General features: G+C 39.3%; 1 protein-coding gene and 1 non-coding gene across 2 annotated transcripts in view; both read right to left on the bottom strand.

The window, feature by feature from the left end:
• Positions 1–691: 691 nt before the first annotated feature.
• Positions 692–13840, bottom strand: part of KCNMB4 (potassium calcium-activated channel subfamily M regulatory beta subunit 4) — an 81628-nt gene continuing 68479 nt past the window's right edge. The window contains exon 3 of the mRNA XM_005887722.2: positions 692–4123. Within this exon, the coding sequence (XP_005887784.1) occupies positions 3955–4123 (169 nt within the window). The 3' untranslated portion in view covers positions 692–3954. The remainder of the gene's footprint in view (positions 4124–13840) is intronic.
• On the bottom strand, positions 9886–9957 carry TRNAC-GCA (transfer RNA cysteine (anticodon GCA)). The gene has a single exon. It is a non-coding gene; the product is annotated as a tRNA-Cys (tRNA).

The following is a 13840-nucleotide window of genomic DNA, read 5'->3' as shown; positions in this document are numbered from 1 at the left end:
GGTAGCCCCTGCTCTCCGCAACTAGAGAAACCCTGCATGCAGCAACAAAGATCCAGTACAGCCAAAAATAAATCAATCGATAAATATTTAAAACAACAACAGTTAATTTAAAAAAAAAAAAGCAGAGTGATGATGTGCATTGGCTGCTTTATTGCTGTTTTTTGGCAAGGAACTATGAAAAATAGTGAAACAAGAAAAATGATTTACAAGTAGGTAATTCAGCCTTGTTTTAGGAACTAAGACTATATCCTGCAGCCCAACCATTTCTATGCACCAAAAAGCAAATTATTATGCAGTCTCTCTAAAAGTCTCCACTGAGCATCCCAATATTACTGGCCAGACAAGGGAAGTCAGCTGAGCAGAAAAGACCAGCTAAAGGGTGCTGTATTCTCACTTAAACCCGGTTTTCCAGAAGGCTTCAAAGTGGCTGCGACTCAGTTGAGGGATGGAGACATGGGCCAAGCACAGAGACTGGGAAATAAGATGCCGCTGCCTTAAGAAGTATAACAAGAGGTAGCTCTTTGGCTATGAATATTTTTGTGTGAACTAACACAGCTAAAAGCAAAAAAACCAAAACCATGCTTTGATGAAATTTCATCACCAATGTTGTAAGCACCCCTTCAGAGGCCACATGAAAACCCATTACCCAAAATTTGGTTTGGATGTTGAGACTAATAACCATAGACACATCAAGAGGGTATGAAAAGGTTTATTATTCACATAATGAATGAGACTTTCTAGGAGAGTGGAGCAGTTCCCAAGCAGATCCAAAAATGACTTGACTGGGTTGGCTTTATTATTCTTAGGGTGTGGGGCAGGGAGAGGGTTCCTGCGAGCAGGCCAGGGATTGTATGACTTGAACTTCCCACCCAGTCCAAAGGAGGGGGTACCCAGGCTCACTAATCAGCTTGCCCAGATATGGAGCAGAAGGGGAAAGGAAAAGGGGAGCAGAAAGGGAAAGCTGTTAGCATCCCAACATCAAAAATAGAGTCAGACTCCTTACTGCAGTCAATTAAACATCAACCCTATAAACTTGAAAAATCTACATCTGTTCAGTCTCTAAAGAAATCTAGGTCTACTCTACAAATCTGCACCAGCAGGTGGGGGCCTGCAATAGCTGTGATGACTCCCAAAAGCTTCAGATGTGGCTATGGAGTCTGATGAGCAAGAATCTCCTAGAAGTCAAAGTGGAGGCCAGAGAGGACAGTGGACAAGGAAGTTTCTCCCAGAGAGAAGATTCAAGGTCTAACCAAGGACTGTACATCCTGCCAGGGCAACAGATCTTTGTCATCCCTGCCCAGATTTCCACTGTAGCATGGGCCACTGACAGCCGCGCATCATTCCTGTCTTTAATTCTAGTATCATTGTCCCCTTTTCCTTTTTACCTGGAGCTTTAATAGGACATATGTCCATCTATCTGGAGACAACGTGTCCCAGTCTTCCTTGAAGCTAGGTATATTTATGTAATCGGTATTCACGGATGGACTATGAGCAGAGTGATGGCTGGAACTTCCTTAAAAGGAAGCTTTGGGTTAGCCGAAAAAGCTTGTACAGATTTCTCCAAAAGGTTAACACCTTATGAACAAACCAGAATGAACTTTTGGTCAACCCAATAGCTAGCTCCCAAATTGCTCTCTTTTCCTGGTCTGCAGAATGGGTGTGTATCTTTGAGCCAGCTTTGACCATTAGATGAATAACACCTTTAGTAATGAGAGGACAAAGTAGACAAACTTGGGTTCCTTGATTACCTTAAGAAACAGACCTGCCCTCCCTGACCTGGATGACTTCTTAATTGCCTCTGGATTGCCATATGAGAAAGAAAGAAACCTCTGTCTTACATGAGTCATCATATTTGGGGATTTCTGTTCCAGCAGCTTATACCATTTACTAATTTATATTTACAAAAAAGAGAGTTGAAGTATTTAGAAGTTAAGCTTCTTTGTCTTCTGTGATCTTAAAAATGTTGTTCCACTGAATTTCATCTTTAATGATAAGTATAAATAAAGTACCTCAAATTTAACTGGCTACAAGCAAGGAAGACTTTAAAACTATATGTGAACTCAGTAATTCAGCATGCTTCTCCTTTTTTCCAAAAATCAACCTACAGAATATAACCAGGTATACTCTTTGAGCCTAAATAGAAGCATTTATTTAATATAAATGGATGAGTAAAAAACTGGTAAATAAAAACTCACATCAATATATATCAACTTCCCTTACCAACACGTATGTTCACGCACTGTTTTTATCAATTCCCTGTAATCAATGAATTACAGATTATTGGATTTAGATAAAATGGATAAAGAGACTTCACCTACACAATACATCTCCCACAACGTAATGCCAGGACGTTGACTTTCTCTGAGCCCCAGTTTCAGGTTAGTCTGTGCTTCAGAATGGTTCACTTTGTTGCTGAGACAACAGGGATGCTGCAACAGAAAACTGGGATTGAAGTCAAGGCACTGTAGCTGCCTCAAAGGATGTCATAAATAGTGTGTTCAAGGCCTTTTTCACAGTGAACTCTGCAACACTTGAATTGGAAGAAAAATATCTTATTCATCCAACACCCTAGTCTTCCACAGATGACAATGGCTCTTTCAGTTAGTTGAGTTTTAAATTTAAGAAAACATTGCTATGTGGACCCAAAGTTAGGAAATCATCAAGCCACTAGTATTATCTTTCTTAGAATGCTGAGCAAAATAATTGAGGGAAGCTTGTCCTTACATTCCAATTTGGCTTTATTCTAACAGAAACGCATCTGAAGAATATAAGAAGAAAGCAAAGAGAGTGTATGTTGTCAGTTTTTCCTCAACCCCAAATTTGTACATCTCTTGTAAGCAAAGGTTTGATTCTACACAGTAAATAAATAGAGGAGCTTAGATAGTCACTTAGATGTGATTGATATTTGGAATCTGAGTTTATGAACAGATGCAAAGAAGTATCGTCTCCTCCATGAACTTTTGATAAAGGCACAGAGAGCTCAGCAGCAGAGTGATGTGAGCTGGCTTGCATCTCCAGGCTTGTCTAGGCAAACACTAACAACTGCAGCAATATTCTCATTTGAAAACTGAAAACATCAAGGCAAGGACAAAGAAAATAAAATTAACTGATTTTGATCATTTTTTTCCTGACCTAAAAGAAAAATGAAAACAGCATTTAACTAAGCTGAAATGTGTCCTTCACATCACGTACATTCTACTGCAGAGAGACAAAAATCCATCAAAAATAACCTGAACAGATGAATAACGAGGCACAGTGCTCTTAGAGCTAGGACAGGCCTTGTTCAGAATCACCTCCCTAACTTAAGAACTAATCTGGTGAGAAACAATGGAGTGTAGGGAGAATGTTTTCCTCTTTGAGGGTTCCTTGTTGGAGAGTCACAGAAGTGACTGGAGACTAATAATGCAGTTTTTCCTTTTCAAATAGGAGTCTAAAGGTACTCTTTCATACTAGAGACTGGGGGTTACATTGTGAGGTCAAGATTTGTGCAGGAATCCCTGTGTCCAAGTAAAAGTTTCACCTAGCAAAATCAAATGAAACCCATAAGACCCTTTTTTAAAACCCTGGTGTTCAAAGCATAAAAAAGGAAATAGAAAAGAACACAGACCACTCTATTTTAATATTTTTAGGTAGCATAAATCATAATAGTTTGTATTCTACACTGTACAATTATATACTGTTACTTCCCCGAAGAAAATTAACCTCTATAGGATTTCTGAAACAGATACTCCGTACAGCTCAGAGCTTGACCCTGCAGCTATTGCTACGACATGTGGAAAACAATCGGCGAGGTCCAGGTCTTCCAGTTGTGGTGCTTCTGCTGTCATTGAGGGGGAGCCTCTCGGAGACCTCTCACAGCCCCTTCCATCTCCTGGGCCGGGAAGCAGGCTCTGCAGGTAGATGTGTGCAGACGAGAGCAGCTGCTGGGCTTCACTTCCCACGAGCCGACTCCCCTTAAGAGAACTTGCGCTTCTTCATGGCTTCTGCCTTGACTGCTAGGCTCTTGGCACAGATGGTCAGGACCACAATGAGAACACCCACCACGAACGTCACCAGGGGCCAAAGGAAGCAATGCAGGAGGACTATCTCGTCATGCGTGCGATGCAGGAGCACGTCGTCTGGTCTGCAAGACAGTGGAGAAGAGGAAAGAAAGAGCAGTCAACTGCCGGGGCATGGCAGAACTCTTCACAAGTGGAGCTCAGCTTGCTTTCTAGCCCCAAGGGTATAACCATCCTCGAAAGTGAAGACTCCACGCTGGCTATAAATACTGTATTTTGTGCTTCAAATCCATTACAGAAAGGTCTAAGGTCCTGACTCAAGTAACTGGTGCATATTATTTATAATGTGATTTACATGTGAAATGTCAAAAGTTCAGCGATCTCTTTTTCTATTATTTTCCCCCATTCTAAGTTGCTTAACATATTCCATTTTCTCACTCATCCTTTAATGTCTGCTGACTCAGTCTAAAAATTACTTATGAGCTGGCGCTGTCAAACAAAACCAGACCCAAATGATGTTTTGCTTTTTACCCTTTCACACATTTTGCCCACCTCCCCAACACTCCACCTCTGGCAACCACCAATCTAACCTCTGAATCTATAAACTTGGTTCTTTGTTGTTTTTGTTGTTTATACGTGTTGATATATTTAGATATAATTCCACATGTAAGTAAAATCATATGACACATATACAGACATTTGTTTTTCTCTGACTTATTTCACTTAGCATAATACCCTCAAGGTCCATTCATGTTGTCTAAAAAGGCAAGATTTTGTGTTTTTTATGGATGAATAGTGTTCCACTATATAGTCTATGTAACATATATATATATAAAATCACAGTTTCTCTAGCTACTCCAATTTTTGGACACAGGCTGCTGCCATGTCTTGGCTATTGTAAATAATGCTGTAATAAACATGCCAGATGCATACATCTTTTCAACTTAGTGTCTTCATTTTCATCAGATAAATACCCAGGAGTGAAACTGTTGGATCATATGATAGTTCTAACCTTAATTTTTTGAGGAAATATTTCCATACTATTTCCATAGTGACTTCATACTGTTTCCATAGTGGCTGCACTAATTTACACTCCCCTCAACAGTACACAAACAGTTTTGGTTCCAATCCCAAAAAAGGGCAATGCCAAAGAGTGTTCAAACTACTGCACAACTGCACTCGTCTCACACGCTAGCAAAGTAAAGTTCAAAATTCTCCAAGCGAGGCTTCAACAGTATGTGAACCTTTCCCTTCTCCACATCTTCACCAATACTTATTATTTTTGTCTCTTTGATTTATTCTGACAGGTATGAGGTGATATTTCACTGTGCTTTTGATTTGCATTTCCCTGATGATGAGTGATGTTGAGCATCTTTTCATGTACCTCCCAAATGATCTTAATTTACACAAAAAGTCAGCTAATAAAAAGGAACACATTTGAGTCAGTTATAATGAAGTGGATGAAACTGGATCCTATTATATAGAGTGAAGTAAGTCAGAAAGAGAAAGACAAATACTGTATGTGCTCAGTTACTTCAGTCGTGTCTGACTCTTTGCAATTGATGGACTGAACCCTTTGTCCATGGGGTTTTCCAGACAAGAATACTGGAGTGGGCTGCTGTGCCCTCCTCCAGGGGAATACTGTATGTTAACGTATATATTGGAGAAGGAAATGGCAACCCACTCCAGTGTTCTTGCCTGGAGAATCCCAGGGGCGGGGGAGCCTGGTGGGCTGCCGTCTATGGGGTCGCACAGAGTAGGACAGGCCTGAAGTGACTTAGCAGCAACGTATATATATACGGAATTTAGAAAGACAGTTACGACGATCTTATATGCAGGGCAGCAAAAGAGACACAGATGTAAAGGACAGACTTTTGGACTCTGTGGGAGAAGGCGGGGGTGGGATGATTGGAGAGAATAGCACTGAAACATGCATATTACCATATGTAAAACAGATGACCAGTGCAAGTTCGATGCATGAAGCAGAACACCCAAAGCCAGTGCTCTGGGACAACCCAGAGGGATAGGGTAGGGAGGGAGGTGGGAGTGGGGTTCAGGATGGGGGGAACACAGGTGTACCCATGGCTAATTCATATTGATGAATGGCAAAAACCATTACAATATTGTTAAGTAATTATCCTTCAATTAAAATAAATAAGTTAATTTTAACAAAGAAACACTTGTGTAAGTGTACTAGAATCAAAGATTAGAAGCAATAATTATGCATCAACACTCTTACTCTCTAACAAAAATTTCACATAGATTAATAAAAAGTCAACTAAAGTCACTATTTGAATTTAGTCATGAAGACCTATGGTGTAGTCTTTGGGTCAGCTTCACCATGAACAGACAGTGAACAGTTGGATTTAATGCATTTTCTCATTTGAAACCACTGACCACTTTCTTGATAAATTTGCAAAGTCTTAGCAACATAGCTTAAAATGTGGGAGTTCTTTTTGCAATTCCAACATTAGTCTCATTCCCATGAAGTAACAATATCTTCCACAAACCATGATATATCATCTTTGGCCACTTAGAAAGAGATATTGGGAATTTTGCTTTCATACAAGAGGTTTACAGTTTCAAGGTTTTGGATTGACCAAAAAGTTCGTTCATATTTTTCCATAAAATGGTACAGAAATGCCTGAGGGAACTTTTTGGCCAACCCAATATTTCCATTCATTTCATCCACAGAAAAGTTTGTTCCGTTATACTGGAATAGCAATGCTTCCACTAGAAAATAAAATGATGCAGTAAAATCAGTCCAACTGCCCTCAAGAACATCAGAAGCTTTAGAGTACAAAAGCAGTGCATTTAACAGAAGAAGGCATTCCTGAGGCGCTCTCACTAATCACTGCTCTCATAATTCAAGACCTATTTTCCCAGAAGACTGACAAAGAATGCTGGGTATGTCTCTCCTATCTACAATGCAGTCATCATGTAGCATTAATAAAAATGGTTTGGCAGATTGGCTTTGAAATTACATAATTCTTGCCCTTTTTTGTGCATAGTGTTTCAAATTCTGTAAACAAAGTGAGATTTTTATTGATATTTGATTTCAATTAGAATTTGAACTAAGTGAATGCAGAGTCATTGTAACAATTAGGCAAAAATCATTCCAGCTTGCAGAAGTTACTCCTTTTTCTGAATTCCTATACCAAAACATTGTCTTCAAGACTTGTGCTACCATTCAGAGAAGTCTGCTCAGTATTTCATAGCAGCATGGAGAGGAGTTTGGGAGAGAATGAATACATGTATATGTATGGCTGAGTTCCCTTTGCTCTCCACCTGAAACTATCAAAACAGTGTTAATCTGCTATACTCCAATATAATATAAAAAGTTTTTTTTTAGAAAAAGACTTCTGCTACCACTGAATTGTGATTTATATTAATGTATATATCCTTTGCTCCTGTAAGACCCTTGATTGTGTCATTGTCTGTTATTCTGCATATAGAAGGTGCTTAGTAACAGCTTCCCACTGATCAAGGGAAAACCATCCCAATTGCAGTCTTGCTATCCATGCAAAATTTCAATAAACTTCAAGCCTTCAATGTAAAAAATTAGAGACCTGGGTCCAAAAATAGGGTGCAACACAGTTTGAGTCATATTTTACAGTCTTTGAAATCCCACCTATAGCACTGCCATGGTTCTTTTTTCAGCTACGAGAGCTCATAGCTGTTCATAGCTGTCAAACTCTCCATCTAAGTGTGTAAGGCAAGTGAAAGCTAAAGCTATCTTGGGAAGACCCTCCTTCCTCCCCTCCTTCTTTTTGATTTATTTATGGCTGCACTGGGTCTTGATTGCTGCTTGTGGGCTTTCTCTAGTTGTGACGAACTGGGGCTACTCTCTAGCTGCAGTGTGCGGGCTTCTCATTGTGGCGGCTTTTCCTGTTGTCGAGCACAAGCTCTAGGCACACAGCCTTCAGTAACTGCAGCACATGGACTCAGCAGTTGTGGCACATGGGCTCCAGAGCACGCAGGCTTCAACAGTTGTGGTGCATGGGCTTAATTGCTCTGCAGCATGTGGAGTCTTCGCAGACAAGGGATTGAACCCATCCACGTCCCCTGCACTGGCAGGCAGATTCTTAACCACTGGACCACCAGAGAAGTCCCTTCCCTTCCTTCGTACCTTTATTCCTACCTACCTGCCTTCTTACTTTCCTTTCCCCTCTACTTCCCTCCCCTTCTTTCTTGGGTTGTTCCACTCCTGCAGATTTGTACAAAGATGATCTAGATTTTTCATCAAAAGGTGAGTGTATAGTAATGTGAATGTACTTAACACCATGGACTATGTAATTATACATGGCTGAAATAGTTAAAAAAGGGGGAGGTTGGTGGAAGGGGACTTGGATTTTTAATGCTATTTAATTAATTTGCATGTGATTTCCATAATTAATGTGTTTTGCAGCTAATTTTCTAGTAAAATAATTCAGTGAGTATCTTTTCTCTCCTTTTTCTAGACATTATTCTTGAGGTTGAATCCTTTACCACAATACAGGCGTCCCCTCCCCTTACCTGTAGTTTTGCTTTCCATAGTTTCAGTTACCTTGAATCAACTGAGATCTGAAAATATTAAATGGAAAGTCCCAGAAATAAACAATCCACAAGCTTTAAATTGTGTGCTGTGCTGAGTGTCATGGTAGAATCTCTGCCATGAGTAGTCATCCTGCTCTGTCCGACCCATGATGTAAATCATTCCTCTGTCCAGAATATCCTATCTGATAGTCATTTAGTGGCTGTCACGGTTATCAGGTCCACTGTCAGGGTATTGCAGTGCTTGTGTTCGAGTCACTCTATTTTACTCAATAGTAACCCCAAAGCATAAGAGTAGTGACACTTACTGTGTCTAATTTATAATTGTCATAGGTATTACGTATAGGAAAAAACATAGTATACGTAGGGTTCAGTTTGAAGTACTCCCCCCCTAGGAGTTTGGAACATATCTGTATAGGGTTCAGTTTGAAGTACTCCCTCACTAGGGGTTTGGAACATATCCCCCACCTGCAGGTAAGAGGCACCACTGTTCTGTACAACTGGGCCAGGAAAACAGGCACAGATGAAGGTGGTTGGAACCATTAAACCTATTTCTGAAACACAGTTTGAGAAACATTTACTAAAAAGAATGAATAAAAGGAGGAAAGAAACAATAATTGGAAATTGCTGGGCCCAGATATTTGCTTTATTTAAAAACTGTTTAGCATTCCACACCTACTAAAGCCCTTGGGGGAAAATTTGATTTTAATATTTCAAATGACAAAACAACATCATTCACTTGAGTTAGCCATGTTGAATTTATAAATGCTTCAAACGCCTTCTTTGAGGTAGAAATATTATATAAAAATGTACCTGGTTTCTTTAAAAATAACTAGTGTCTGTTTCCATTTCACACGGTCCTAAAATGCTCCACGGTCTCCTTCAATGGGAGTGAAGGGTACAGAATATCCTACTTTAGCATAAGGATTATTTTGAAATGAAGGCAACTGAGAGGAATCATATTCAAGGAAAGCTCTCCACACTTTCCCTGTTTGCCTGAAAGCAGGATATAAATTTGTAAAGGTATCCCCCGCCTTTCTCTTCCTGGAAGGACAGAAGTTAATCACTGGAGACAACTCTAGACCCTAATAGCCCAGGGATGGCACCAATGGAATCTATAAAATGAACTTCATTAACTCAGCATTTATCTTCTATTAGCTCCTCAAATATTTACCTCCCTACAATATGCTGCCCTAGAAACTCAAGGTCCTTCTCCTTCATCTTAAAGTGAAGTAGCTCAGTCGTGTCCGACTCTTTGCGGCCCTGTGGATTGTAGCCTACCAGGCTCCTCCCTCCATGGGATTCTCCAGGAAAGAATACTGGAGTGGGTTGCCGTTTCCTTCTCCAGGGGATCTTCCCAACCCAGGGATCGAACCTGGGTCTCCTGCATTGCAGGCAGACACTTTAACCTCTGAGCCACCAGGGAAGCCCAACTTCTCTAATCATTTATGACTTTCTTTTCTTTTTTTTTAAAGATGCCAAAAGCCCAAGTTCTAACCACCTCTTTGAATCTCATCTCTGAGCGCTCTCTTGTATACACATGGTGCGCATGTTAATAGACTTCTCTGTTTAATCAGTACTTTTTCAGTCTAATTTACAGGGCCCCAGACAATGAACCTCTGGAGTAGGAAATGGCAACCCACTGCAGTATTCTTGCCTAGAAAACTCCATGGGCAGAGGAGCCTGGTGAGCTATAGTTTATGGTGTCTCAAAGAGCCAGACAGTCTGAGCATGCACATATATACAAGAAAGGAACCTAAGATGGGATAAGGAAAAACAGTTTTTCTTCCACTATAGGAAAAACTTATTTCTCTGCAGAGTAATGCTTAAGTCCACATTCAGTTTTAGGTTTTACTGAGATTATCTCTAAATTGTCTTCATGATATAAAGTCTGGCTCTTTCAAACTGGGCAGTTACTGCTTTAATGGAAGGGAATCCCCAGCTCTGCCCCAGCTACCTGCAGTTTTATGAGGCAGACTTCAGATGAGTTATCAAAAATTTTTCCCCAGGGGATTTGGACTTAGAATTCAGCTTTCCATAATTCCATAATAGTGAGACTAAAGGGAAACATTGGAAAAAAAAAAAAAAAGAATCATTCTTTTCAGCATTTGCAAACTAGATAAATGGCTTGATGAGATCTGAATATTATGTATTAAAATCAGCATGGTGATGAGGATATAGGCAATAAGCAAAAAAAAAAAAAAAAAAAGGATGACTACTTCGTATCTGAAGACTTCAAAGAAGTAAGCAAGAGATTTCTTTGGGGTTGTATAGAAATGCTAATGGAGAGCACTTCTATGCCCCGAGGACGGTGCAGACAAATATCATAAAATGAGAGTGAGTGCTGTCTGTGCGTTCCCTTAAAAATACTTTCCTAAGGGTTGGACTTACCCTGAATAGAGCTTTGAAAGTATATTGTGAAAACAGTAGCTAGCATTTATTATGTGCTTACTACCCTCCAGGTATCTGGTAGAATATTTAATCTGACTTCATCCTTAAAATAACCCTGTGCTGGAAGAATTTTTAATTGGAACTTTAGAATCAAAGAAACTGAGGCAAGGAAAAATTGGTTTTCCCAGACTTCCCTGGTGGCCCAATGGCTAAGACTCCACACTCCCAATACAGGGGGCTCGGATTCGGTCCCTGTTCAGGGAACTAGATCCTACATGCCGCAACTAAGACCTCGTACAGCCAAATAAATAAATATTAAAATAAAAATAAAGAAAGAAAGGTTAGTTTTCCCAAGTTTACACAACTTAAAATGACACAATGATTGAAACTCTATCTATTTGAAACTCTTTTAAACCTGTACTATTTACTCCTTGGCCAGCTTTTCTCAAATTGCAATCATCTTGCTTTTTTTTGAAATATAGCTTTCTGAGTTTTAATTCCTGGTTTACTATCAGAATTGGAGGTTGTGTTACTCAGAAATATGCATTTTTAAGAAGCTCTCTAGGGTTGGGGGGACAGTCCTTTGTTCTAATTGGTAAAAAAGCACCCTATAGCCTAGCAACTGACCTAGCGATACCAGACAGGAAGACAAAGATTTGGTGTGTATCATCCTCAATATAAAAAACTGATTCCCTTTGACTTTTTCTCACCAAAGGAGATTTCCACCCCACAATGCTTGTTCTGTTGGCTAAGAGGGAGAAAAAATGTTGACAATCTCTTTTGTTAATGGACTGGAAAATTTCTTAAACTCATCTTAACCAGTTCACATAAAAATCCAAACTGCATTATAATTTACTAACATCATATGATGGTAACAGTCCCCACTGAAAGACAAGACGATCTCCTTCAAAGTGCTTTCTCCATGAAGATCTTATAGGAAACAGAGATCTTTCTAGATTTACGATCACACATACTTCTTATCTGAGCACAGAAATTTCCTTTTCATATGGGCTGCTAGAACGTTAAAATTTTCCCATCTCCAGCAAGACTATGTTGACTTTTTTGGTGCCAATCAGACCTTTCATGCTTTGTCTTATTTTCTTCACACCTTTCTAATTTATCTTGCAAAATTCTGTGAGTCTTTAGAGCACTCATTAAACCTTTCTTAGAACAGGCATGTATCAATTATGTACAGTTACACATCAGGTATACAATAAACATTGGAAATTATTTTAGTTGCCAAGCTTTACCCATATTTTTATGAAAAAGAATACGCTACCTCACTACTGGAAATTGCACTTAAGTATTTTGATGAAATCTCATTTCAAAGTCTACAAATGCCTCATCATTATCACTATCACAGAATAATTCTGCAGGCATAATGTCAGTTCATATATGCCAGGCCTCTGGTAGAGTGGCATAGCCAAATGACATAAAAAAGGTCATGATTTCATCTTTTGAACCTTTTGAAGAGATTCTATCTATTCCTGCTCTAAATCTTGTTTATTATTGGTAACGTGACCTACTTTAAAAAAAAAATCTGAAACAGATAAAAATAAAAACAAAAAAACTTAAATACAATAAAATCTTTAAACTGACAGTAAAGAACAAGTACAATGTAATTAGGATAGAGATAAAACAGAAATTCCAGGCTAAGAAAAGCTCCTGCCTTAAAGCATAAGTGGAACTTACCTCTCAAGCATCCCAGTGCCCAAGGAAAAAAGAACAGAGATGAGTTACACATTGTCATTATAAAAAAAAAGGAAGTGTGTCAGTTCGCCAGACTGAACTTTTTGCTAGGGCTAACCTCCATGAATTAGGTTGTGTGCACTTTTACACAAAGCAATCTGTACAACACATTTAAAGGCCCTTAACAGCAGGTTTACAAAGCTGGTTAATGAAACCATGTTAGGGGTTTTCAAATACTGATTTCAAGGTCTCCGTTCTCCTGAGGTTTTAAATAAGTTTCCAGGCGAGGTTGATGATTACTCACATTTGGTAATACCTGACCTAAACATTATTTTACTCCCAGTTTTACTGTAGTATAATATACATACAACAAACCACACACACTTAAAGTACACAATCTGACAAGTTTCACAGTACACACCTGTGAAACCATCGCCAAAATCAAGCTGGTAGATGTATCCCTTGCTGCCAAAGTTTCTTTGTACCGTCTGATAAGCCCTCCCTGTCACTCATACCCACACCTCCTACCAACAATGCTTTTTAAATATCAAATGTATCAGTCTGGTTTTCCAAGTAGTTCAACAAGAGCAAGTCATTCAAGACTGAAATCACTGAAAAGCAGTCTTGGTTATGGGTTGAAAGGAGAGTCTTCTGTCAGGTTAGATTCCTGACATTGAAGTGACAACATATTTTATATCAAATACTGAAGAACCTGACATGTATTCATCCCCAGAGAAGTTTGTCTGCATGGAGTTGGGCTTCAGTGTTTGAAAGTTTTCTATAAAAGTCTCTAATGTATAGACAAATATTCAGTTGATATAACTCCCTGGCAGTTCAGTGGTTAAGACTTGGCCGGGCCCTGGGTTTGATTCCTGGTTGGGGAGTTAAGATCCCACAAGCTGCGCAGCATGGCCAAAAATAAATAAATGAATAAAATAAAAACAATCCAAATATTCAGTTGAATTGCCACAGGTGCGAGGTGGCTATGGCACACAAGATTTTCAGGTAGGAACTCTTATTTAATCATTGATACCTAATCTGGAAAAATTTGATGTGGGTATTCTTAAATGTTTCAGTTTGATGCCAGTATTCTTGAATGTTTCTGTTTTCAGCAACATTGAAACTCAAATGTTTCAAGTTTCAGAGCACATGGCTCTATACCCCTGCTTTCTAGAAGACCAAATTAAAATGCACCCCATGAAGACACTGACTTGATCCACTGATTAGTG

The sequence above is a fragment of the Bos mutus genome, chromosome 5 (assembly GCF_027580195.1).
Source record: "Bos mutus isolate GX-2022 chromosome 5, NWIPB_WYAK_1.1, whole genome shotgun sequence".
Classification (NCBI taxonomy): domain Eukaryota; kingdom Metazoa; phylum Chordata; class Mammalia; order Artiodactyla; family Bovidae; genus Bos; species Bos mutus.
The sequence above is the reverse complement of the archived record's forward strand: the minus strand, read 5'-3'. Positions and strand labels throughout refer to the sequence as shown.